General features: G+C 53.0%; 1 protein-coding gene across 1 annotated transcript in view; it reads left to right on the plus strand.

Annotated features, from left to right (window-relative positions):
- Window positions 1–23,634, plus strand: part of NFASC (neurofascin) — a 94,511-nt gene that overhangs the window by 64,673 nt on the left and 6,204 nt on the right. Inside the window, exons 23-31 of the mRNA XM_082494465.1 lie at window positions 264–468; window positions 2,449–2,571; window positions 3,169–3,342; window positions 5,012–5,026; window positions 11,970–12,215; window positions 14,755–14,871; window positions 16,808–16,963; window positions 21,841–21,972; window positions 22,555–22,624. Of these exons, the coding sequence (XP_082350591.1) occupies window positions 264–468; window positions 2,449–2,571; window positions 3,169–3,342; window positions 5,012–5,026; window positions 11,970–12,215; window positions 14,755–14,871; window positions 16,808–16,963; window positions 21,841–21,972; window positions 22,555–22,624 (1,238 nt within the window). The remainder of the gene's footprint in view (window positions 1–263; window positions 469–2,448; window positions 2,572–3,168; window positions 3,343–5,011; window positions 5,027–11,969; window positions 12,216–14,754; window positions 14,872–16,807; window positions 16,964–21,840; window positions 21,973–22,554; window positions 22,625–23,634) is intronic.

Raw genomic sequence — 23,634 nt, forward strand, 5'->3', positions numbered from 1 at the left:
AGACTGAGCTGAGCTGGTTTTGCTCTGGGACCTTCGCTAAGCGCTTTTAACCCCACGCTCAGCCTATTCCTCGGGTAACACCACTGACCTGCCTCGCTGGGGGGACGTGGAGCTTCATTAATTGCTCGAAAGGGCTTCTGCAGCCCAGAGCTGCTCTTCGGAAAAGCAAAGTTTTTGCTATGCTTTCTTAATGAAAAAAAAAAAACAACACACAATTGCACTTAAATGGGAAAAGCTTCACTTGCCGTGCATGTTTCTTGAAGGCTTATTTCTGGAGAGACAGTAGTTTGCTGAAGAACCTGTGGGTCTCCAAAAAACGGCAGTATGTGAGTTTTCCTGGAGACCGAAACCGGGGCATAGTGTCCCGGCTGTTTCCTTACAGCAACTACAAGCTTGAGATGGTTGTAACCAACGGGCGAGGAGATGGGCCACGCAGCGAAGTCAAGGAGTTCCCCACGCCAGAAGGAGGTACGTTCCCGTGCTGCGAGAGGTTTGGGCGGTTCGGCCCCGCAGAGCCGCGGCGCTGCTGGGGACGCGCGCTAGGGACCGTTTTTAGCTGAGCATCTTCTGGGCAGCACCAGCGCCTCACGGCACTGCCTCCGTCACCGCGGGGGAGGTGACGTCTCCGCAGCTACACCTCGAGCTAACTCCCGGCACCGTCTCGTCAATCTAAAAATCCCCTTCGGGTGCTCTGAGCACATCAGCAAGCATCGCTGGGGGCGAACAAGCAAAGCGTTTGCACCGCCTCTTCAGAGGCACAGCACCGTGCCCCGGATTTGCTGCCCGAGATGCAAATGTCACCGCACCGCGGGTCGGGGAAGCGGGAGTGAATTTGTTCCTCTGGCTCAGTAAAAGGCCGTAGAGCGTTGGTAAGACCCGAGCGCTTTTCTTCCGCAAGGATGTCACTAATACCCCTGTCAGGCTTTTAAGGCGAAAGCGCCTCGTTCTTCTGTTTAAAGAGCTCGTGTCAAGGATGAACTTGAGATTTTAATTTTCTTGCCGTCACAGGAGCTATTTATAGCCACGCCAATAACTTTTTGTTGGAGCTGCACTTTCAGTGGCTGGCAATGAATCTCTCTGTAGCACAGATGTTCTGGGCACAGCACGTTCCAAAACTGCGAGAGGAGAAAACGGTAGAGACTGGGAAAAAATCCTGTCTCAGCTCACACAAAGGGCTACGGGGTCGTCTTCCTCCTCTTCCTCCCATTCCCGCTGTACAGGAACAGCGTCTCTCAGGCCTGTCTCTTTCTTCCTTAACATTTTCTTGGATGCTGTCACCACGTTCTAAAGGATTTTCAATTAATTTCAGCCACAATTAAGCTCGTTTAAAAAGAAGGGACTCTGTTCCAGTAGGGTGGTTTTGCAGTCAGGCGTGTTTTGACTGAGCTGCTTACCTGTGTGCCAGCGGCACGGAGCATTTGGGGGAGACAGATGCATTTTGGGGAGATATACGCGTTTGGGGGAGCTGTATGCATACGTGGATGGCATTGATTGAAACGGTTATAGCAGCTTATACTCTTGTCATAAGTAAACTGCTGATTTGTCTTTTCCTATACCACTAAGCAATTTTCTTGACTATATATCGCTGTTTAGGACATTGAATCGTACTCTGCAACAGTTAAAAAAACCTTCTGTTTAAAAAAAAAAATCCATAATCTCTCAGATCAGAGAGCCAAGCTCTTTCCCCAGTCAAGACGCCGCAATTATGAGTAAAACGAGGAGAACAGTTCAATTCAAGAACGTATAGCGCTTTCCTTCCTTTACTAGCTTTGAGTAAGCAGTCATAAAAGCAGCCGTTCCTCAGGGTGAGGACCGCTGTATACGTGCACGGGCTCCCTGTTACAGGTCTCGAGACATTAATAACACAAAGATGCTTTGCAATAAGAGAAGCTGCCATATTATTTTTTCACTGTTCCAACAGATAAATACATGAGATGCAAAAGTCGGACTGGGTGGGAGCTGTAAACAGTAAAGTATAAATATATATATATGTAGAACATATAAATATATATATACACACACAAATACATATAAAAACATAGATAAAAAACATACAGAAGTGGGACTTGAACTGTGTCACAGCTCCGCTTCACGGCTGTAGCATCTTCTGCGGGCGCCTGACCGAGCTGCGCGCGGAGGGCGGCGGTACCCGCAAGCGCGGTACGGCACGGGCACGGCGCTGCCGGCGCTGGGCTTGCATGCAGAGCTGCTCTGGTTTCTGCTCCCCGCACACACGCTGCTGAAAACCCTGGGCTGGCACATGGTTTCTGGCACAGATTCTTGTTCAATCGGTTTCTGACCTCTAGCGTGTGCGTTACCCGTGTGTGTGTATTTACGGGTGTCTGGCGTGTAGCAGTCAGCCTGCGATGTATACGGTATTGTAAGGTATGTTACCTTGTATGTTTTTTCTTCTTTCCCTCTCCTTCCTGGTCCCGTCCTCCCCCCAAGTGCCCAGCTCCCCCAGGTATTTAAGAATCCGACAGCCTAATCTGGAAAGCATCAATCTGGAGTGGGATCACCCAGAGCATCCCAACGGAGTCCTCACAGGATACAACCTTAGATATCAAGCCTGTACGTTCCACGCGTTATCTTCTTAGCGATAACCATTAAGTCATTAACCATTTTCCTTACTGCTAATTGCCTGCTCAGCCAGCACGGAAAGCTCTCCGTACGGCCTTTCGGCACGGAGGTGCTGGTGTTGGCGCGGTGCTGGGCAGCTGCGGCTCCCCAGGGAGGGTGGCGGGTGCTCAGCCCTTCTCCAGGCTCGACCGCGGAAGGGAAATAAGTTTGATATCCGATTCGAAAAGACCCTTTAAGCGCAGCCCGAGTAGTTTATGTGCTCACTCAAACACAAGCTCTTCTGGCTGCCTGAGAAAGGCTGCCCGGAGCGCTCGGCAGAGCCCAGCACCGCGCCTGGGGCGGCACAGCCTCCTCGCAGAGCCTGGCGCTTGGGCTGTGCCCTTCCTTGGCCACCTACACAACCCCCAACGGCCCCGCTAGCAGGTCCCCCAGCCAGTAGGTCACCAGCTGCCCCAGACAAAGCGTATTTAAGAGCTCTGAGCACACGTGCCCCGGCACCGCCTGCCTGGGGGCGCGGGGAGGAGGTAGATGGCACGGGGTATTTCCGAAACAAGGCTGAAGCCATCACCACCTGCCTTTCCTCCCCAGTTAACGGATCCAAAACGGGCCGAACCCTGGTAGAGAACTTCTCTCCCAACCAGACAAGGTTCACCCTGCAGCGGACAGACCCCATCTCGCGCTATCGCTTCTTCCTGCGCGCACGGACCCAGGTGGGAGAAGGAGAAGCCGTAGTGGAGGAGTCGCCAGCCTTGCTGAACGAAGGTATGTGCAGCAGCAACAGCTTCTGGCTTTGCTGCGGGGTCAAGGGGGCGACGGTACGTGTGTCAGCCAAAAACTGCAGGTGGTCCACAGAACAACCAGTAACCGGCGCGCAGCAGAGACAGATAGTGGACGGGGACCAAATACTGCAGCAGAAATGCTGGTGAGTGGGGGACCGTCCTGCGCTCTGGGTGACCCCCTCGCTGTCCCCCAAAGCAATTACCGTTCATCACACGCCCCGGAGCAGGAGGGCATCTTACTCTCCTCTTGCAAAAGGTGAAGCGCTAATCTGCCCCTCTGCAGTCTCTGTTGGAGCTAAATAAGGGGCAGATGCGGGCGATTTTTACGCGGCGCGAAGGGGTGCGGTAGCTGCATCCCCCGAGCAGCGACCCCCGGGCAGGGGCTACGGTGCCACTTCCCTGTCACCCCGCAGCTGACCTGACCCTCCGAAGTGAAGCCCCAAACTCCCAGATTCATAATAAGATAAAGTGCCCATTGTGGGACATTCATCAAACTAAGTGAAAGTTCAGGAGCCCCGAGGGAACTCGGGGAGACAAAAGCTGGCTCTTTCCTTGCTTTAGCATTTGCTAAAAGACCTGTGATTTCGTTAGGGCTCTGATTTAATGGGGCTTTTGTCTTCTTTCCTCCATCTCCCCCTCCCCAACTAATGGCTCTGAGTAGGAAAAGTAATTTCTACCGATGACCCAGTGGAAATGAAATGCTTCCTGACACCTCTTAGGTGGGCTCCAGCATGGCTAATTGACATGCCAGGATGGGAGATGGGGCTGCATATGCGATGGGGAAAAAAAAAAAAAACATCTAAAAGTTACACTCTGGCAAACCTGAGAGGGGGCACGTCATTGCTTTAAAAAGGAGCTTTGCTGACCAAACCGCTAGAGCACAGGGACGGGATTGAAGTTGTCGGTGCTGATAGTCAATAGTTCTACTTGTTTCACGTACGGTTGCTTTGCTGGGTTTGTTTCTACGCGCTGCTACCAGCCACTGGCAGGAGAGCACAGCTAAAGAAGAGCCGTAACCTACGGCCGCTGTGTATGGCCGAACTGCTCTGTACCAAGAATTAGGAGGTACAGCGGGCGCCAGCTGTACCGGGGGGGAGGGAAAAAGCAGATTAAGAAAATTAAACCCGTTAATGCATTCAGAGGTTGTTTTTTGCTAGCCAGACTCATTCAGCTGAGAAGTTTTAAGTCAAATGCATCTCTGATGTTGTGCACCACGGGCTCCAACCCGCCCACGGCAGGACGAGCGCTGATGTTAGAATTAAGTAGAAAAAACTGAGGCAAAATTCAGTGACAAAACCGGTCCTTGCTGGGATTAGATATAAGCACCTGCTTAAGCACTTTGCTTAATCGACACCGCTGGCATCTCTGCTGCGGAGCTGGTGTGTGTTTCCCCCGAAATCTCTCTCTCCGAGGGGCCGTCCCCCCTCCCTCTGCCTGTGCGAGGGGCTGGGATGCGCGGGGGGGATGGGGCGCTGGGTTGCAGCCAACGCATTTATTCCCTCTCTCTCAAATCTCTGGTGACTGTGTGCAAGTGGTCCCGAGTCTCTTGTTGGTGTGTTCTGGTTGTTTTATATATTCCTCTGTTTTCTCTTCCCTTCTCTCCTACGCTCTCCTCGTATCCCCCTCTCTATCCTTGGCGCTGCCCCCTGAAGCCACGCCAACCCCAGGTACCGTACCAGCCGGAGGAGGTAACAGGCATGGGGCAAAGCTCCTTCCGCGCTCGCTCGGGTGTGCTGCCAATTAAGCATGCACTCCATTAACCCTTTCAATGGGAAGGTGAAGAATCAAGGGTCTAAATTGGATGTGTGAAATGAGGGCAGGTAAAAAGCAGCCCCACAGGCAGTGGGGATTAGGGCAGGCTCCACCGGGGGGATGGGGGTCTGCAAAGATTAACGTATCTTCTCTGAGTGAGGCTTAACAGCCTCCCGGATGCCCCATGATAGCCAAACCCACCGAACGCCGCAGCTGCCGCAGACGGTACAAGCAAAAAATGAGAGTCAAGTGTCCCTATTAGAGAGGTTTTTAATCCCAGGTCTGCACAAAGCCCTCTCTCTCTCCCTTTTTAAGCCTCAACATCCCTTCCCTGCGAGATACGGCAGAGCATTCACCAGCCCTCCCCGGCCCGGCGGTGCCCGCCTGGGCTCTGCCCTGCCGTATTTAAGCTGTATTTTCCCACCGGGGAGCACACACCATCGCTGCCGGAGCAGCGGCCTCGGGGTCGGGGCGTACGGGCACCGCACACCTCCCCGCGGTCTTCGAGGGCTGCCGGGGCTTTGGCACAGGAGGAGCCTTTCCTTTCCAGGCGCCCATTGAAAGGGTTAAGGACAATGTTTGCGCCACCGCTGTGCATGTCTGCATGCGAGGCTATTGCTGGCTTTGCCCTCGACTGATTGCGAATCTCTACGGCCGTATTGAAGCAGAGAGAAAACTTTTAACTGGGGGGGGGAGGGGGGAGGGGTGCGTGCAGCGCAGCATCTCTACCTGCTTTCAAAGAAACTCACATCCGCAGTTACCCAGTGTCAACCCTGCAAAGTCCAAAGCATAAGCACAACTTCTGGTTGCCCAAAGAAGGACACCCGCCTCTTACGAAAGCTGCAGACACGACTTTTCCCTCCTTATCCCCCCCCCACCCCCACCCCCACCCTCTTTGAGCCAATAGTTCAGCCACGGGGGCCAACCCCGTGACCGAGCTCAGAAGGGGGCTAGCGGCAGGGCCAGGGAGCGCAGCCAGCCGAAACGCACCCCGAATGCTGCGGAAAAGCTGCTGGTCTGGAGTGAGAGCACTCATTTGCCCTTTGCCAAGGGCTCCGTAAGAGGTCGTGCTTTGCCTTTGCCGGCCCCGGCGCTGCTGGGGCTCCCCAGGGAGGAACAGCTTCTTAGGGAAGACTCTTCCCAAGTGATGCAGGGGCAGGACCTGCTCGCTGCACCTATAGGTTTTGCTTTCCTACCGCCTAGATGTTTCTCCTCCTTTTCTTTTGTTGCAGTGATGTCTCTCTACCCAATATTATTTTGCTGTTGTTTTTTTTTTTCCTTTCTGAATAGATGCCAATCTTTTTCTTACTCTATTTTCTCTTCCTGAAAAAGAAAAAAAAAAAAAAAAAAAAGGGAGGGGGTAACAGATTGGTCTGCTTTGAGTGGTGGGAAACTGAAAACGGACGTAATCTTTAGGCTTAGAGGAGCTCTATCCTCTGAGTCCGGGAGGGCTGTTTCGCTGCTATAGCTCGTACTTCAGCCAGGGTTTAGCTTATCCACAAAATTCTGGATTTTTCTTTGTGGATCGGTACTTTTGTACTTTCAGTGGATATGGCTGAACTTTGAAAACACAACGCGATCTCTTAATCCTTCCAGCATCATACCGCTTCAGGCATAATTTCTTATACCACGGGAAGCTAGATGCACGAATTGCCATTTGAAGGATGATTCTACAAGAACAGAGCCCACTGGTCCCCCACCCCTCTATTTCTGACCTTCTGCTAGGAGAAACAGGACGGAGAAGAGACATGCCAGAGCTGAAAGACGCCTTAAGAGTCAGTAACTGGAGTAGTAGGTCATTAAGTGCTAACTCAGCCCCATCCACAGCTTCCTCACCGTGCCGGGCTTCGGCAAGAGACATCAAGGCAATATAAGCCCTAGCAAGATCCAGCACACATCTTTGTCTTGCTCTTGAGCTGGATGTCATCTCTCATTAGGACGCGGGGCGGGGGCGGGAGCTGTTACACAATTCGAGCCGCGTTTGTCCCAAGAGGCTGTTTCTCTTCCTAACAAGTACTGGGTTCGAGTGAAATACTGCTTCACCTTTCTCGGAAGATTTATCTCCGCTCAGTGACCTAGATTTTTGTAGATTTTATGGATTCACAGTGAAAGTTGTCTTAAATTGCAGTAAAACGCTCTTTGCCATGGGCCGCTGGTGCTTAAAAAAAAAAAAAAAAATCTTTTTCTTTTCCAGGGGTAACCTTACATATACAGGGTTGTAGCTGTTTTGTGTGTGTATGAGAAACTAGACCAGCTTGATGCAATGAAAGTGAAGCGCAAGGACTTTCCCTTAGGAAAGGCTTTCCTTTTCCTAAGCCAGACCTGGGCAAAGGGAGAGGGGACGTGGGAAAAGAGGGGACATCTAAAAAGCGCTCTCATTTATGCTCTGAATGAGAAAAAAAATCAAAGCTGGATCCTATACTACCCCCGTGTATGGAAAAATTTCATCAGGGACCATAAAGAGTATTGGTCTTAGACTTCAAGGAAAAAAACATTGACTTTTCTCTGTTCCCTTCTTGTCTCTCCATAATTATGGATCAGAGGAGAAAGATCCTATTGTTCATTTTAGAAACGGACGGCAGTAGAAAGAGAGAGAACTGCTGAGCTCTCTCTTTTAGAGGCTACTCAATCGCTCCTTTCTATCCTTGAATCTCTGATAGCTATATCAGATTTGGAACACTTTATCTTTATGGTAAAGACTTTGCACTTTCCTGCTGTTGCTAAAAACTGGGAGAGGGCAAGAAGAAAAAAAAAACATCTCTGAAAATGTATTTGGCTAATCATCAACATTAATGAAAAATTAATCAAATTTCTCCAAGCCTAATTATTTTGTAGACACACCCAAGGGAAAGCTGTTACTACAGCCTAACGACACATTAAAAGCACCTTTAAATAATTAAAGAGCAATATGGATGGGTATTGTTTCCTGTAGTTTGAAAAAAAACCCCACGAAACGACTCGCCGAACTGCTACGCCACTTGGACCATAACTCGAGTCCCTCTTTACGTAACCCCCTTTTACTTTTATCATTCTTCCTCTCAGTTTTGGGTTGTTCTTTTTCCCCCCAGTCTGAGCCTCACACAGTTTGTGTGTAAGGTTTGGGCTCCTTTCCACTGGGCCATTCACAGCCCTGGGAGCCAAGCTGCAGCCACGAGCACGGCCGTCCTGCTGCAAGCATCTCTCTCGTTACTCAGCCTATTAATTGCTACTGCCGGAGCGCCGCATCCCCTGGCCATTAGAACCGCGTATCTCCTCCCCACCGTGCCCCTCGCTCGCCATTACCTGAAAGGGTAATGCATCTCGGAGACGGAAAAAGCAATCTCTGCCTCGCAAAGATGGGGCCTATTAACGACCTGAAGGGTCGTTTAGCTGTTTCCAGGAAGATGGGTTCAGGCTACGGTGGGAGCAGGAGAGTGGGAATGGCTGTTGGTGGCTTTTACTCTGGGTTTGCTGGGTGTACTGGGGCAGTTTCAAGGCTGCTGGCAACACTGGTTTGCAGGGCGCTGCTCTGCCCTGCAGTCGGGAAGGTGGCAGCCCCTTCTCCGCACCGCCTCTGGATTTCGGAGAGGGGGGGGAATTTTTTCCCCATCACACAAACGCCAGATGCTCCGTCCCGTACCTAAACTTGAGGCAACTCTTGTCAAAGCCCTTGTGTGAACTGCACCTTGAGAATGCAGAAAAACAAATTCAGCTGCTCTGCAAAGCTCGTTGTACCCGACGAAGCAGCACAACCGCTTCTTTAGCAAGATGCGCGTAATTTCTAAATTTTCAAAACGAGCAGTTCTGGAAATGCCAACCTGGCCTCCATCTCCCCTGTCGTCCCGTCTCCCCCACCCCCCAATTTTGCCGCCAGGAGCAGTGATCTGTCGCCCCTTAATTAGCCCCGCCGGGGTGGGCAGCGGGGGGGACCCCGGGAAGGGCCGCGGCCCCGCGCAGGCTGCTCCCTGCCGCTCCCCCACGGCGGGGGCCCTCTTCTTCGGGGGGCACCACAGCGCTCTGATCTCTGTCAAAGACCGCCTTTACCTCCCCCCAGACCGAACCAGCTCTCATTAGGGGATGGATTTCAAAGCCTGGAAAGCGCCCCTTATCTTCTCTCCCCCAAATCTCCCAGCTGAGCTTCCCCCCCCCCCCCCCCCATACGTTTCATATTCAAACACAAATGAGGCTGTAGCTTTGAATCCCGGCGCAGCTTAGGGCTAAATCCCCCCACGGCTGTGGGAGCCCCGACCGGCCGCAGTGCCGCCTTCCCACCGCCCGGTCCCATCCTGCACCGGTGCTGCCCGTGGACTCTTTCCCCATCCTCCCCTCGCTGAACTATTGCTTTCCGGACTCACCCGATCCCACTTTCTACCTGCTCCTAATCCTGCCAGGATCACTTTTTATCCCCGGTGTCGACACTCCCTCCTCGATCTCAGGCAGGGACCTGCTCGGGAGCGAGCCCGCCTTATCCTGACGGGATGCGATAGCCCCAGGCGCGGGGATCGCTTCCACTAGTGTGCTGGGGCAGAGCCCGCCTGGCACTGCTGCCGGCCAGAGCCGAGCGGCACAGCTCCGACCGATGCCGGAGCGCTTCGGTCGGTGCAGCATCCCGGAGGGTCTTGGCACTGCAGCCCCACCTGCGTGCGTGCGTATCCGCATGTCATACAGACAGACGCTGCCCTGCGCGAGGGATAGCGACGCTTTGACTTATCCCAGATAATCTCTTCCCATCGAGGGTCTCGAGGAGCATTAAAGCTGAATCTCTCCTTCTGCTAAAGCCGCTACGGCAGCACTGGGTGATGCAGAGAGTCCTCGAAGGTGCTGTGCGGGAGAGGGATGATGCAGAGACGCGTAACGGGCCTGGGAGCTGGGGCTGTACCAGGATTCCCACCAGCTCCTGCCTTTCAGGAAGTTACTTTGTGCCCCGTTGGGTCCAGTTTGCCTTAGAGGGGAGCCAGGGACTCGCAGGGGAAACGCTGAGACTGCATTAGCTAATAACTCGTGGCTACGGCGCTGTTGGATTGTGTACATTGCGAACCTCTCGAGGAGCTGCAGCTTAATCGGGTTAATGGTGACATTAACCTCGCGACACTCATCTCTTAACCTCCCCAAAACCTCTCTATGAATCAGCAAAGATGGACGTTACCACTTCTCAACCCAAGAAAGGCTTTGGCAACTTACAGCCTCAGGACACGGCAAAGCCCCCGCTCAGTAACGGGTGAAAGAAATGCAGAACAGCAACACCCCCCCCCCCATCCCTATTGTCACGTCAGAGTGGGTTTTGCTCCACGACAAACACCCGAGGACAAAGCTGTGCCATTTCCCACCCAGGCTGGGTGTCCCCGTCCCCCCCATCACCAACCGTCCCCGCTGCCCCCCGGCCGTGGGGCAGCCGGCGGCTCTGCCGGGCGGGTGCTTTCGTTCGGTGGCTGCGCTGCTGCATGGGGCTGGCTGTGACGCTGCGGTGGTACCACCGCCGAGAGGACACGCTGCTCTCCGGGCACACCTTGGGGGGTGGGCTGGCGTTTTCGGGACGCGCCGGTAACTGTGGTTTTATTGCAGCCGCGGTGGGTAGGGAGATGGCCTGAGCGACCTACTGCTCTTCTCTGCTTTTGGATCGCTGGGAGGGAGGGGGTTGTAGGGGTCGGTCCTCCTCGGGGATGGACTTGGGGAAAAGGCGAGCCCCGGCTCAGTTCTGGGACACCTTTTAAAGTGCTTTCCCAGAGCTGTTCTTGTTTGTAGGTGATATTTAAAATAGCCGGTTTCATTTGCCTAACGGGGGGATTTGTAATCCCTTGATCTGCAGTAAGAGCAAGTAAATCTAATTTAATGCAGGCATCACAGGGTAAATCTCCGCTCGTTTACCTTAGGCAGTTTAAGCAGCAGCATTTCAGCTGCCTTTTCTGCTGGCGGGTTTTCAGGCCCAATGCACTCCCCTTTGTGCTCAGGACCCCCAACCACACCGCAGGGTGCGTAAAGGCCACGTTGACCCCCCCCCCCCCCTTTGCTCTGGAAATACAGCACAGGTGAGATGTGGACGGGGGCTGTTTAGAAAACAAATTGCTCAGACTTTCCCCCTGCACAGCTTGAGATGTGCCAACCCCTTTGGAGTAATTTCAATGTAAATTGTGAGGGGCAGTGATGGCAAAGTACCATCCATCACTCACCCACGAGCTAAAATCCACGTTAATGCTAAAGCTGCTCCATCACCAGACTGCGGCATTAGTACAGAGACGAACCGGGAAGAAAACAGCTGAGAAGCTGCCGGCTGAATTGGCAGCTCAAAAATGCCGGAGGTGTAGTCCAGGGGCTGCTGAATTAATGTAATTGTGGCTTGCGCGGCCCACGACAAATGGGATTGTTATGTTTTCTTGAGAGATAAATCCCGTTCCTTCTTTCAGGGAGCTCCGAGTTCTGTGCAGGGGTGTGATGGGGCGAGGACAGCCCGTCCTCTGCGTCCCCAAACACCCCACGCTCTCCTCCTCCCCTGCCCTCCGGGACACTGAAGCCCAGGGCGATGGGGGGCAGCGGCGGCAGAGCAGAGGCAGAAGAGAAGCAGGTCGTTCAGCCCCGGGAAGGGGATCAAAGCGTGGGCGCAGGCGGTGGGCGCGCAGGAGCGGCGTGTGGGGACGGCCCCCGCTCGCTGCCCCCCCTCGCCCCCAGCGTCGCTCCCTGTCCCCGCACGTGGATGGGGACGGGGAAAAGCAGTTGCGCCTCGGGTTTGCCGGTGCCGTTTGCTGCCCCCTTCCCCGCTGCCCCCTCTGTGCCGTGCTGCTCTGCTTTCTCTCGCGTGCCTGTGCGGCCGGCGGGGGGGGGGGGGGAGTGCAAGCCCCGAGGAGACATCGCCTCGTCTAAAAAGCCAGTGTTTCCCTCTCCCAGCTGCAACTGGGTTGCCTCCAACTACAATCGGTCTAACCAGTACTACAACAACCCCAACTACCACCACCACCGACACAACTACCACCACCACCACCACCGACACAACTACCACAACTACCGACACAACTACCACCACCACAACTACCACCACCACCACAGCCGCCACCACTCTACCCGCCTCCACCGTCGCAAGCGCTACAGCAGCTACAGAGAGGGCTCCGGCAGCCACCACAAAGCAGGAGTTGGGTACTGCGCTTTCCTTTTCCTCTAACCCCTCTAACCCCACTGGGACCTTCCCCGCAGCTTGGCTCAGAGCAAGGATTAATAGTGGGCACAGGGAGAATTTGGGGAAGGACTTTTTACAAGGACATGGAGCGATAGGACGAGGGGGAACGGCTTTAAACTGGAAGAGGGTAGGTTTAGATTAAATATTAGGAAGAAATTTTTCACTTTAAGTGTGGTGAGCCCCCGGCGCAGGTTGCCCCGAGGAGCTGTGGCTGCCCCATCCCTGGAGGTGGTCAAGGTCGGGTTGGACGGGGCTGGGAGCAACCGGGGCTGGGGGGAGGTAGCCCTGCCCGGGGCAGGGGGGTTGGAACCGGATGATCTTCAAGGTCCCTTCCAACCCAAACCATTCTGTGATTCTAGGAATTTAGGACGCCCCACGCCCTGGGAATGGCTTTGCGAGGAGCCAGAGGTGGCACAGGCTCAGGAATTGAGGTGCACAAGTGGCTCTAGGCAATTTGGGGGTCTCTGTGTCACCCTCCTGGTCTCAGTCTCAGGGATAACACAGCCCCCCCCCGGGGTGTCGCGATGCTGAATTAGCATCAGTGTTTGGGAAGGATGCGGGAGACCCTACAAAAGCCCTCAAAAGTATTATCTTGTATCTCATTGCCGTTAAAAAGGGGTTCTGTTACCATCGTAGAAGATGTCAGTTCAAATTTAGCCCATCAGCTGTTAGCTAAGAGACCTGTCATCACTTATATCAGTCTTTTGGTTTCTGCTACTGCTCTTCGCGATGTAACCCAGGCGTAGCCCACAGCAGAGCTGGGGAAGTGCTTCAGTTCCGACACGCAGGTGTGTGCCGGGTTTTCGTCAGGTCAAGATAAACTTCTCCCGCAGTCAGCTAGAATGGGGTGCCCAAACTCTGTTGGGGTGGAGGCGTATTCTCTACTATGTGCGTTTTACTGGTAGATACAGCGATGTATCTCACTGAGCCTTGCTTTTAAAAAATGCCGCTATAATCATATCTACAGTTAATGAATAATTATGGATAGCTATATTCAGGTTATTAAAAATTAAATCAAACTAGTAGCAACAGGGAACACAATCACGAGGAATTCCGCTACGTAGCTGGATAAGATAGATACACTCAAAAATGCAAACGCAAAAGCTACAGAAATCCTTGTTAACACTTCATAAAGAGGAAAAGGACATAACAGTAATGAGCATTGAAGGTGACACCCATTTAATTCAAGGATTGATTAAATCGGTTCAGACCCTTTTTCTTTGTATTCTTGCATAACGTCAGCTCAGGATGGTTAAAAACCCAAATCCGTATGGTGGGAGGACCAACCTCCACCTGATACTCCGCAGTAAAACAGGTTTGCGAATAGACTGCTCTGCGCTAATTGGCTTATTAAAGGTGCAGCCCTGAACCGAGAAATGCGAATTTGCGTGCCAGCGGGCGGCACCGCACGCCTCCCCGGCCAGAGAAGCCTTGCGCGGGGCAAGGCTGCCAACTGCGAGGAAAGCTTAAAAACTGGGGCGAGAAACACAGAAGCAGCTTCACCGCTGTATACGAGCTCTTAGTAACGACGCAAGATTGCTACCGCAGCCCAGTCGCTATTAAGCGACTACCTGGGAAAGCGCTGCTCCTTGAAAACAGGCAATTAAGCGGCGAGGCACACGCTGCCACGGAGCAGGGAGAGGAGACGGGAGGCAAAGAGGAGCCGTGCGTGTCCCCAGCCACCCTGGGGACACGAGGGAAGGGGCTGAGCCGTAATGCGGGCAGACAGGGCAGCCGCGTGGCAGCACAGGTCGTATTTGCAGGAGGGATTCGAGGTCGCGTCCCCGACCCCACGGCGCCAGGTCCTTGCAGTTTCCCAAAAGTCGCATAGTTGGCCTCGTCCCAGGGACTGCAGTTATTAGCCTGCGTTTCGGCAAACCCAAAACCCGAGCTACACCCTGAAGTAAATAACAATAGTACTACAACCAAGGTGTAATTTATCTGACATCACCTAAACGCACGCCAAACTAGTGGATTAGCTCTACTTCACTAGAAATGAAGTTCATCCGCTCTCCAAAGCAACGTCGACAATCCTTAACTTCAAAATCAGAAACGAGTGACTTCATTGCCCCACTGGCTGTCTGTAGACCAGTAGCGTGACAATATTCTCTCCCAGTCTTTCCTTCTCGGCTGTGGCAGTGAGGCCCTGTGCGCTCACGCACACCTCTCCCGCGTCCGTTTGGGCACAAGTTTAGCCAAGAGATTTCCCTGCTGATCGAAATCCCCAGGGATGTGCCGCAGAAGTCTTCAGACTCCAGAGATAACCTGAGTGCAGTCGGACACCGATACGCAATGAGCTTCTGCTACCAAACTTCCCCCAAAAGTTTAAAGTTTAGAATCTTGAAAGGAGCAAATACATCCTTGGGCACGCTCATAGGTTAAGATCAAAGCATTAACTTCAGGAATGATTTTGTAAGGTTTTAGCAACACCAGATGCTAGATAAGGTCTCATTCGTGTATAATCCGAAATACTAACTCCTGTTCTAACCTGTCCACCAGCCACCAATGGATCGTCCATATGGGACATAAGAGCTATGGCTAATAGTAACTGGGCAAACATCACCTGGAGCCACAATTACTCGGCAGGAACTGACTTTGTGGTTAAGTATATCACCAGTAAGCATCAGATCGCGTGGGGACTCTATAGGGTGGTGACGCCGTTAGAGATCCTGCCAGCTCCCACGGTTGCAGCCTATTACTCGGTCTTAATTACTGTGTGTGGAATGATGCTCTATGGGCACGTGGAGGACGGGAGAGGAAAAGGCAGGTCACGGTCATGGCTGTTTAGAGCTAATCCTGCTGCTCCACAAGTGATTCCCTCTCCTTGCACCGACGCTCGCGAGATGTTTATGAAGCACGAGCAAGGCTGCTCGCTTGTGAACTGGTCGCTGAGCCGGGCGGTATGTGGTCACGGTGTAAAGAGCCTTTATATTTATCATATATGTATATGAAAGAGGACAAAACTTTAAGGGAAAAAGAATGAAACCTACATAAATTGGAGAGCAGTTTTAAGTGCCTTTGAAGAGAGGCTTCTAGAACCTGGAGTTGGCAGAATCATCTACGATCCCAAACCTCCTGTCGTACCGGATATCGTTCTCTTACAATTTTAAGGACACACACTTAGTCTGGAAACTCAAAGACAGTATCTCTGGTTTTAGCAATTGTTTAGAAAAGATGTTTACATGTTGTTAGTTGTTTTTTATAGATAGGCAGTGGTGACTACTGCTTATCTCTGACTTTATTTCCCAGCCATTGCAGCCCTCACGTCATCTGGTACGCCAGTCTTAAAGCGGCATTTAAAACAAACCAACTAGGCGCAGTCATTGACAGCAAACCGCTTTGGGTCATTTACAACGCTGTTTAAGAGATGACCTTGATTTCTCCTTGAAACAATTCCTAATGCGCAACCAGTGCCTGGTCTCGCTCCGCAGCCTGCGGGGCTCCGGTAGGCAGCGTGGGCTGGGCTAGGCTCAGCCTTCCCCCCCTTATTTTTTTTTTTTCCCCCATAATTCAGGATAAGCATCAACTTTCCAAGCCCTAAACGCCAACTGTCCCCGCTCCCAAACCACCCGCCACCAGCCCTGGTTTTTTTCCCAGCACCGGGAAGCACAAAGCGCCGGCGATGCCCTTCCAGAGCCCACGTGCCGAGTCGGCGCTCGGGATGGGCTGCGGCGGCAGCAGCAACGCCTTGGGATTCCCTCACTGGGATCTGGCCGAGAGAAAGGGAATCTCAGCCCTTCCTGAACAGCCACAGCCCTCCTCCCTTCCTGGTGGCGTTTGAAGCGAGCGGGGCGCTTTCGGCCTCGTAGTCGCGTTTCTCCTTCCCCACAGCACTGCTGATGGGGGAGGCGCACACCTCCAGAGCCACAAATCAAAGCCCCACTGGAGACTCCCTTAGAATCCAGGGGTTTAATGCTCAGCATTAAGCTCAGCAGCAAACGATTCCCGGCACAGCGCAAAGAACAGGTCGGCTTTGGACAGAGCCTGGGAGCAACCAGCCCACGAGCATCCCTCCGGAGCCGAGAGACCAGAGCCCTCTCGCCCCCGAAAGCGGCAGTCTGGGGCGAACAGTCTCGCAGCACGGTTACTGCGACACCCAGCTCATTCAAAGCCTCCTTAACCTACCGGCAAACCTGGGTACCACTCCCAAAAATCACAAGAACCGGCTCCTTTACCGAGTCCTGTAGCACCTTCGCCCGGCTGAGCGGGACCAGGCAAATTGTGGTAAACACCCAAATATCCACACCTGAGGCTGGGCAGATAAAGGACCTGTCAGGTCTTGAAAATAGGGAGAGATCTGAATAGCTACCGGTATTTTTTCCAGTAGGGCGAGCAGGGATGCAGCAAAACCCACACCATATTCCTGCATCGCCGATTTTCTTCTATTCTCAGCGAGTAATAATCACGAAGCCGTTAATAGCTCCTTGACCACCAAGCTGTATTATTTCTGCTCAGCGGCCAGGGATAGCGTAATGCATTGCCTGCAGTGTCAACACGGTAATCTCTCCGAGCCTCCCGCGGCTGGGTTTGATGTGCGGTTTCTGTTTCTCAGGTAACAAGACAGAGAAATCTATCCCTGTTAAAGCTCAGACCCCTTCCTCTGTGCAGCTGGCGAATCTGACGCCGGGAATGATGTACAAGCTGTGGGTGTTCCCCATATGGTCTAGCCCCAGCGAACACTCGTACATAACCTTTACCACCAGCTCAGGTGAGACGGGCTTCAGCCCCGGCCGCGGGGTGCGTTTCCGAGGCATGTCGCATCCATCACCGCCGACGTCATTCGCGTGGTGGCGGGAGGTGGTTTGACCATGACTGCATGGGACAACCCTCATCCACCCTCCGGCAGACACCCCCCCACCCCCCATCTCTGCCCTTGTTAAAAAGCCGCCCCCCCAGCAGCGCCGGGAGGTCGCAGGGAGGAGGAGAGCCCCAGGAGGGGACGGGGATCCCTTTGAAGGAAAGGGTCTTTAGCGAGGGTGGAGAACGCGCTCGTGCCGTCGCGCGGCTCTGCCGGGAGCGCTGCCACTGCGCGTTCGCTTTGGTCCCGGTGAGCCCCCAGGTTATGGCAGGGGGGCAGGCGGGGAGATGCTGGTGGTGGGATGCAGGTGAGGGGCAGGAGCGGGATGGGGGAACGCAGTGTTTGCGGAAGACCTCGGTCAGAGTCACGTGCGGCGTATGCCTGGGGCGTTCCATCCTGCAGGTATGTTTCCCCTGGCAATTCTGCGTTTAATTGCAGAAGCAATTTTCCAGGCTTAGCACCTGAGTGATTTTTACAGCTTTCTAATTATGGGCTTCCTACACTGCCCATCGAATGCCAGAGAAATACCCTTATTGACTTCCACAGGCATCGAATTGGGCTTTATGCATTTATAAAACTTCACCGTTCACACTCGATGAGTTTCAGTAAATCAAAACAGCCGTAACTTCCTTTGTATTCACCCGGGGGTTTTGCCGTAGGAATCCGTGCACAATGCCTGTCAAAGCGCGGGTCTAAACACTTAGCCGAAAACCCAAGGAGCAAGCAACACCGGAGCAGCCCACATGACAGCTGTAGTAGGTAGAGGCAGTGATTTTCAAAGAACTAAAATTATTTTGCTCAGATCCAGCCACGTGATGGAAAGCTCAAGCGCTTCCCAGGCTCTTTGCCGAGAAGCGCAAAGAGGAAAATGCACTTCAGGGGCAGGGAGCGCTGCGGGGGCAGGCGGGGGGCAGCAGCTCTCCCCGCGCGCATCTTGTTTGGTGTCCAAAATTTTGGCAAGCCATATACGCCGCCAAGTAATCCTCCCGCGTGCTAAGATGACGCAGGGACAGATGGCAACTGCCGGTGCTTCTGCATGTCTAACGCCGCCCAACACCGAGAAGCCACCAGCGAGGGCTGACCTTGGCTCTGCCCCGCGCTGAGGTCCGATGCGCCTCCTCAAACTGCTCCGTCACCCTGCGATGTGCACGAGCAGCCCCTGGAACGTGTTTGGCTTTGCAGCGAGCCCAGTTTACAAAAAGGATTTATTTTCACTGGGTTTCTCCTCCCCCCCCCCCCCCCCCCCCCTCCCCGGCCCCCCCCATCGCTGCACCGCCGTACCTGCGGCGGCCGCCTCGCCGGGGCAGCTCTCGCAGCTCGGCTTTGGCGGGACTCGGCTCGCAGACGCGCAAACTGTCTGCGGGTTTCGAGTCCCTGGGCTCCCAGCCTGCTCCTGCCTTGCAGAGGCCGATACTGACACCCCCCCCCCCCCCCCCAGACAATAAAAGAGCTGATTTTTCAACTCAGACTCTCTCCATAACAGCTCCAGCTGCAATGTCCCAGCCCCAGTTTTGTTTCTGCTTCTGGACACACACACACCCCCCCCCCAGCTCAGACATCGCCCCCAGCTCGACAGCCCCCCGTCTTTCTGGATAACTATTTCCCAACGCGGACCCGCCTCTTCTCTTTTCTCGCCTGCTTTTCACCCACTTTGGGATGTGGGGGGAGAGGGGGCAGCCCCCCGCACGACAGGCACCGAGGGGCAGGAGTCATGAGAAAGAGGGCAAAAAACCCCAATACCTTTGGCTGATTGATGCGGGCGGTCTCGGCTTATCTATTTTCTGTAACTGAGGGGTATTATCATCGAGACCAAAGGATTGGGGCCACCTTTGCGCCTGCGACAGAGGCCGATGGGTGACCTGAACCCCATCACTGCGGGACACACAGAGCTATCGCCGTCCCCACGTGTGTAAATGCTCCAGATCCATTTCTTCATGGGCTGGACGCTGCTGACACGAGCGTTCAGCCCCCAATGACAATCATACGCCATCAGGAATGCTTTTGACCAAAAAAAAAAAAAAAAAAAAAAGCACGGTCTGGTTTCTTGTGGGTTTTGGTTTTTAACATTTTTCAAATAGCTATTCTAAAAGTTTCTTCAGCTTGAGCATTGATAAATAAGTAGTCCACCTGCACAGAGGCTGCAGGACACTGTCCTCAAACTTCACTTCTGATTAACTGACAGCTCAACAACCCAACAGAGCGCCTTCCAGTAGTAAAAGGACACTTTGAAACTACAGGCGTAGCTTAATACAAAGAGGTCTTCTAAATTAAAAAAAAAAAAATAAAAATCCCCAGCCTGTACCAACACTGGGAAGAGGACCACGCAAGGCTGGGGCCAGCGAGGCTTCACATACCCAACGGTCTTTGCTTTACAAAGAAAGACAAAAATTTTGCCAATCTTCCGTTGGTGGCACAGTCAGCTTTGCTATTGGCATATAAACTATGACTGTTAGGTAACACGTTTTCTGCCACAAAATTATAATTCATTAAAAAAAAAAAAAAGTCACTGCAGTTGCATTTCAAATCAATACCTGTTCGATTACACAGCCGCTTCCCACTCTTTCCCCTTGACGTTGGCCTTACATTAAAGCAAATCAAAACATCCTCTCCGACAGCCACGTACTTAATCTTCGCTTTCTGAACGCTGCAATGACAGTCACTCGTTTACTCTAAATATAAGATTGCTGTGACTATAATTTTGTCATCATGTGTTGCTTTTTTGGGAAGGATGGCAATTATACCTCTACCTCGGCGACAGGCAGTGCCGCGATCCTACTGCAAGATCCCCTGGTGACTTGGTACTCAAACCCCTCCCTGCCTGTAAAACAGCCCAAATTCCTGTGGCGGCACAAAACCCACCTCTTGGGCTGCTTTGGCATTTTGTTCTGTGAAGACCCCCTTATTTCTCCCTTGGCGCGGGTTTCAGTACAAACCCCATCCCATCAGGGCTGCTAATACAATCTTTTTCCATTTCAAAGCTCTCCAGCAAAGCTTTCTTCCCCCTTTCCTCCCCAAGCACTCAGCTAATTGAATCCAGTTCTGGGCTCCACTCTGCTATAATCTCATTCTCTCCATTATAAAAAGTGCATCTTCAAGGACTACACCGCTCAGGTGGTACTAAAGGTAAATATTAGACGGGGCAGCATGAAAGGGAAGAGAGCAAAAGGGACCCGAGGCACCATTAGGCAGCTGCTTCCACCCACCTTCCCCAGGAGCTCGGCGCCGCTCGCACACACGGAGCGTTCAGGGTATTTCTTTAGCAAACGGCGCTCTTTCTTGTTGTTCTCCTCTTTTTATCTGAATTTCCTTGTCACGGTTTGGCTGCAATTACCTACTGACAACGTGGCTTAGATTTCATCCTAAGGAAAGTACCTCTTCTCTCGGGTTCAATTTTGATGGAATAAGCGTGTGCTTACAGTCCTAAAATGGTGTGGGTTAGGAAAGTTTGGCAATTGAACCCATTTTTAAAGTTGTCGTCTCTCTTACAAGAGCTTTTCATTCGGAATACATTAACAGCGGGTTATCTTCTATGCTTTCTTTGTAAGCACCACCTTGGTTTTCGTCAGGCGGGCACCACAGAAGGATGCTCGCCGCACTCTCCTGCCCGTTTCAGGCGAACCCCCGCTAAATCCCAATTCAATCCCATTCAGCTCAGGTCTCCCGCGCTCCTGCCAGGAACACCTATCTCCGTTTGCACTGCAGGCTGGTTAAATTTAGCCCCCCTGCTGCGCTGAAGGTTATTTTCTCCTCTGCTCTGTCTTGCTGAATACGAAGTGCATGTCAATGAGAGCCAGAACATGGCAGCTTGTTGCTATTTATAGGACACAGATTTGTCTGTCCGACCGCGTGCGGGAGCTGCAAACGAGAAGTCAGAGTACGTGAGGGAGGACACGGCAGTTATGAGCCGGAACGTTGTTTGGGGAACAAGACACCTCCTGACTTGGTGGTAACCACATTACAATTCGGTAGCCCTGGGAGGGTGCTGGAGACAGCAGCATAAAGAGCTCGCCCCAGGAGAACAGACTTCCCAGTGCTATGAGAGCACCTTCTCAACTCTCTGGGACCCAACTGCCATTCCTCGAAGAGCTGTTCCCACCGCTGCGTCCCCTTCTCCTGTGTTGGCCAAGTCTTGGTGGGCTTCCAGAAGTCCCCTCTCAGCCCTGGCGCTCCCCCACGGCCACCCAAAGGCAGCAGGACCCCGGCGGTGGCGGAGCCACTGCCCATCCATCGCCTCTGCAGCTCGGGCAGGGCTGCCCCCTGCGATTCGGGTTGCTCCTGGCCGGAGGTTTCAAATGAGCCCATTGGGGCTCAGCAACCCTCCGGATCCAGGGGTGCTGCTCAGCCTCACCGGACACCAGGCACTGGGTCCTCTCGAGCACATTTCTTTCAGACCTTCTCACTTCCAGGGCGGTTTTCAGACACAGCGAGCGAGAGATCAAATCTGTTACCCAGCTTCTTTTGCCGCTGTTTGCGAGGCGCCTTTCTCACCCGTCCGTGCTAGGTTTTACTTTATGTTGTGACCCTTCGCTGTCTGTAGCTCCTGCTAAAACGTTGAGTTGACCTACCACCACCATCACAAAAAAAAAAAAAAAAAAAAAGCCACAGCTGCCTGTGCTCCAGTCTCAGATAACCTGGTCAATACAGACACACAAATGCAGCACTAAAGAGAATTTCTAAACTGATGGACTATGTCTTACTATTCATCTATTTCCCTCTGTGCTTCTGGTCCAGTCCCTCATAGCCTTTTTTTTTTTTTTTTTCCTCCCTTCTTTCAATTTTCCTCCCAGCTTATACCAAGAATCACGTGGACATCGCCACGCAGGGCTGGTTCATCGGGCTGATGTGTGCCATAGCTCTCCTGGTTCTTATCCTGTTGATAGTCTGCTTCATTAAGAGGAGCAGAGGCGGGAAATATCCAGGTAAGAGCGTTGCGTGGCAATCGTTTGTGCTCATGGTTTAAACATCTCCAGGCTTCCGGGGGCTAATCAAATTGTACTGCTCTCAGATGGATGCTTGTGATTACAAGGGCTTTTCTTTCTCTGTAGTGGGAACACTATTATTAGTGGGAAGCATTTCAGTTAATTAAAGGTCGGGTGAGGGCTCTGCGCGGCACAGGCTGTAGGCTGCAGAGCCGGACGCTCCTGCGACGCATCACCCAACCTCTACTCTGCGAATTTGCTTGCCCCTCATCTAGGAAAAGATCTTTTCAGGCAAAAATCTCATTAAAATTTTTGCAAGGCAAATATAAGGCTTTAGAAAATTTACCAATTAACACCTCTTCTCTCGCTATCTGGAGCGCCTGTGCCCCGGTGCCACCGCAGCAGTGCCCTTCGCAAGCCCTCCCAAGTGCGGGTTTTTTACCGAGTCAATGAAAAGCTGTACTTCGCCCCGCAGGGGTTTCACAAAGACAGCCACAACGCCGGCTGCTCTTACTGCCTCGTAAAGCTTTTGTCTTCTGTACGGCTTTTTAACGTGAACGCTGGGGATGTGCTTGCTTACAGTACGAGACAATAAAGATGAGCATCTCAATCCCGAAGACAAGAACGTAGAAGATGGCTCGTTCGACTACAGGTATGCTTCCATTGGCATGTGCACCCACGCGACCACGTCTCCCCATCAGCCCCGCTCCCAGCCATCACAGACCTCCCCGCGCTACCCCTCCGCGGCACCGCGGTGCCACGCAGCCTCGTCAGTTATTTCTCCCACCTTCCTCCTCCTGCCTCCTTCCCTCTGCAAGTCCTCTGCCAAAGGAAACATTTCCAGCCTAAAACCCTGGAAGAGTAACCAGGCTGTGAGGATGCTGCCAAGGTCTCCTCCTTTCCCCCTCTCAGCCTGGAAGGATCAGTCCAGGCAGAGACTGGAGGAGACATCAGCTACCCGGGACACAGCTCTCACCAGCTGCAGATGAACCTTAGTGACACTCCTAACACATTCCAAAAGAAAAGAAACCAAACAAACCGACCCCAAACAAAACCTTAAACTCTGAAGCAGCCCGAGGAAAGACATGGACCTGGTGGAGCGGGGCCAGAGGGGGCCCCGGAGATGCTGGGAGGGCTGGAGCCCCTCTGCTGGGAGGACAGGCTGGGAGAGGTGGGGGGGTCAGCCTGGAGAAGAGAAGGCTCCGGGGAGACCTCAGAGCCTCTTCCAGTATCTGAAGGGTGCCTACAGGAGAGGTGGGGAGGGACTTTTACAAGGGCCTGTAGGGATAGGACAAGGGGGAACGGCTTCAAACTGAAAGAGGGAAGATTTAGATGAAATATCAGGAAGAAATTCTTGGCTGTGCGGGCGGTGAGCCCCTGGCGCAGGGTGCCCCGAGAAGCTGTGGCTGCCCCATCCCTGGGGGTGCTCAAGGCCGGGTTGGACGGGGCTGGGAGCAACCTGGGCTGGGGGGAGGTGTCCCTGCCCGGGGCAGGGGGTGGCACTGGATGACCTTCATGGTCCCTCCCAACCCAAACCCTTCTGTGATTCTATGATATTTCAGGTATATCACGCCATAGCTCAACCTCACTTTTACCATTAAGAGATTATCCAGGGGAGAAATGCCCAAATTTCTGTTTGGATCAACCCTGAAAGCGTGCAGG

Source organism: Vanellus vanellus, assembly GCF_965231255.1.
Source record: "Vanellus vanellus genome assembly, chromosome: 23".
NCBI lineage: Eukaryota > Metazoa > Chordata > Aves > Charadriiformes > Charadriidae > Vanellus > Vanellus vanellus.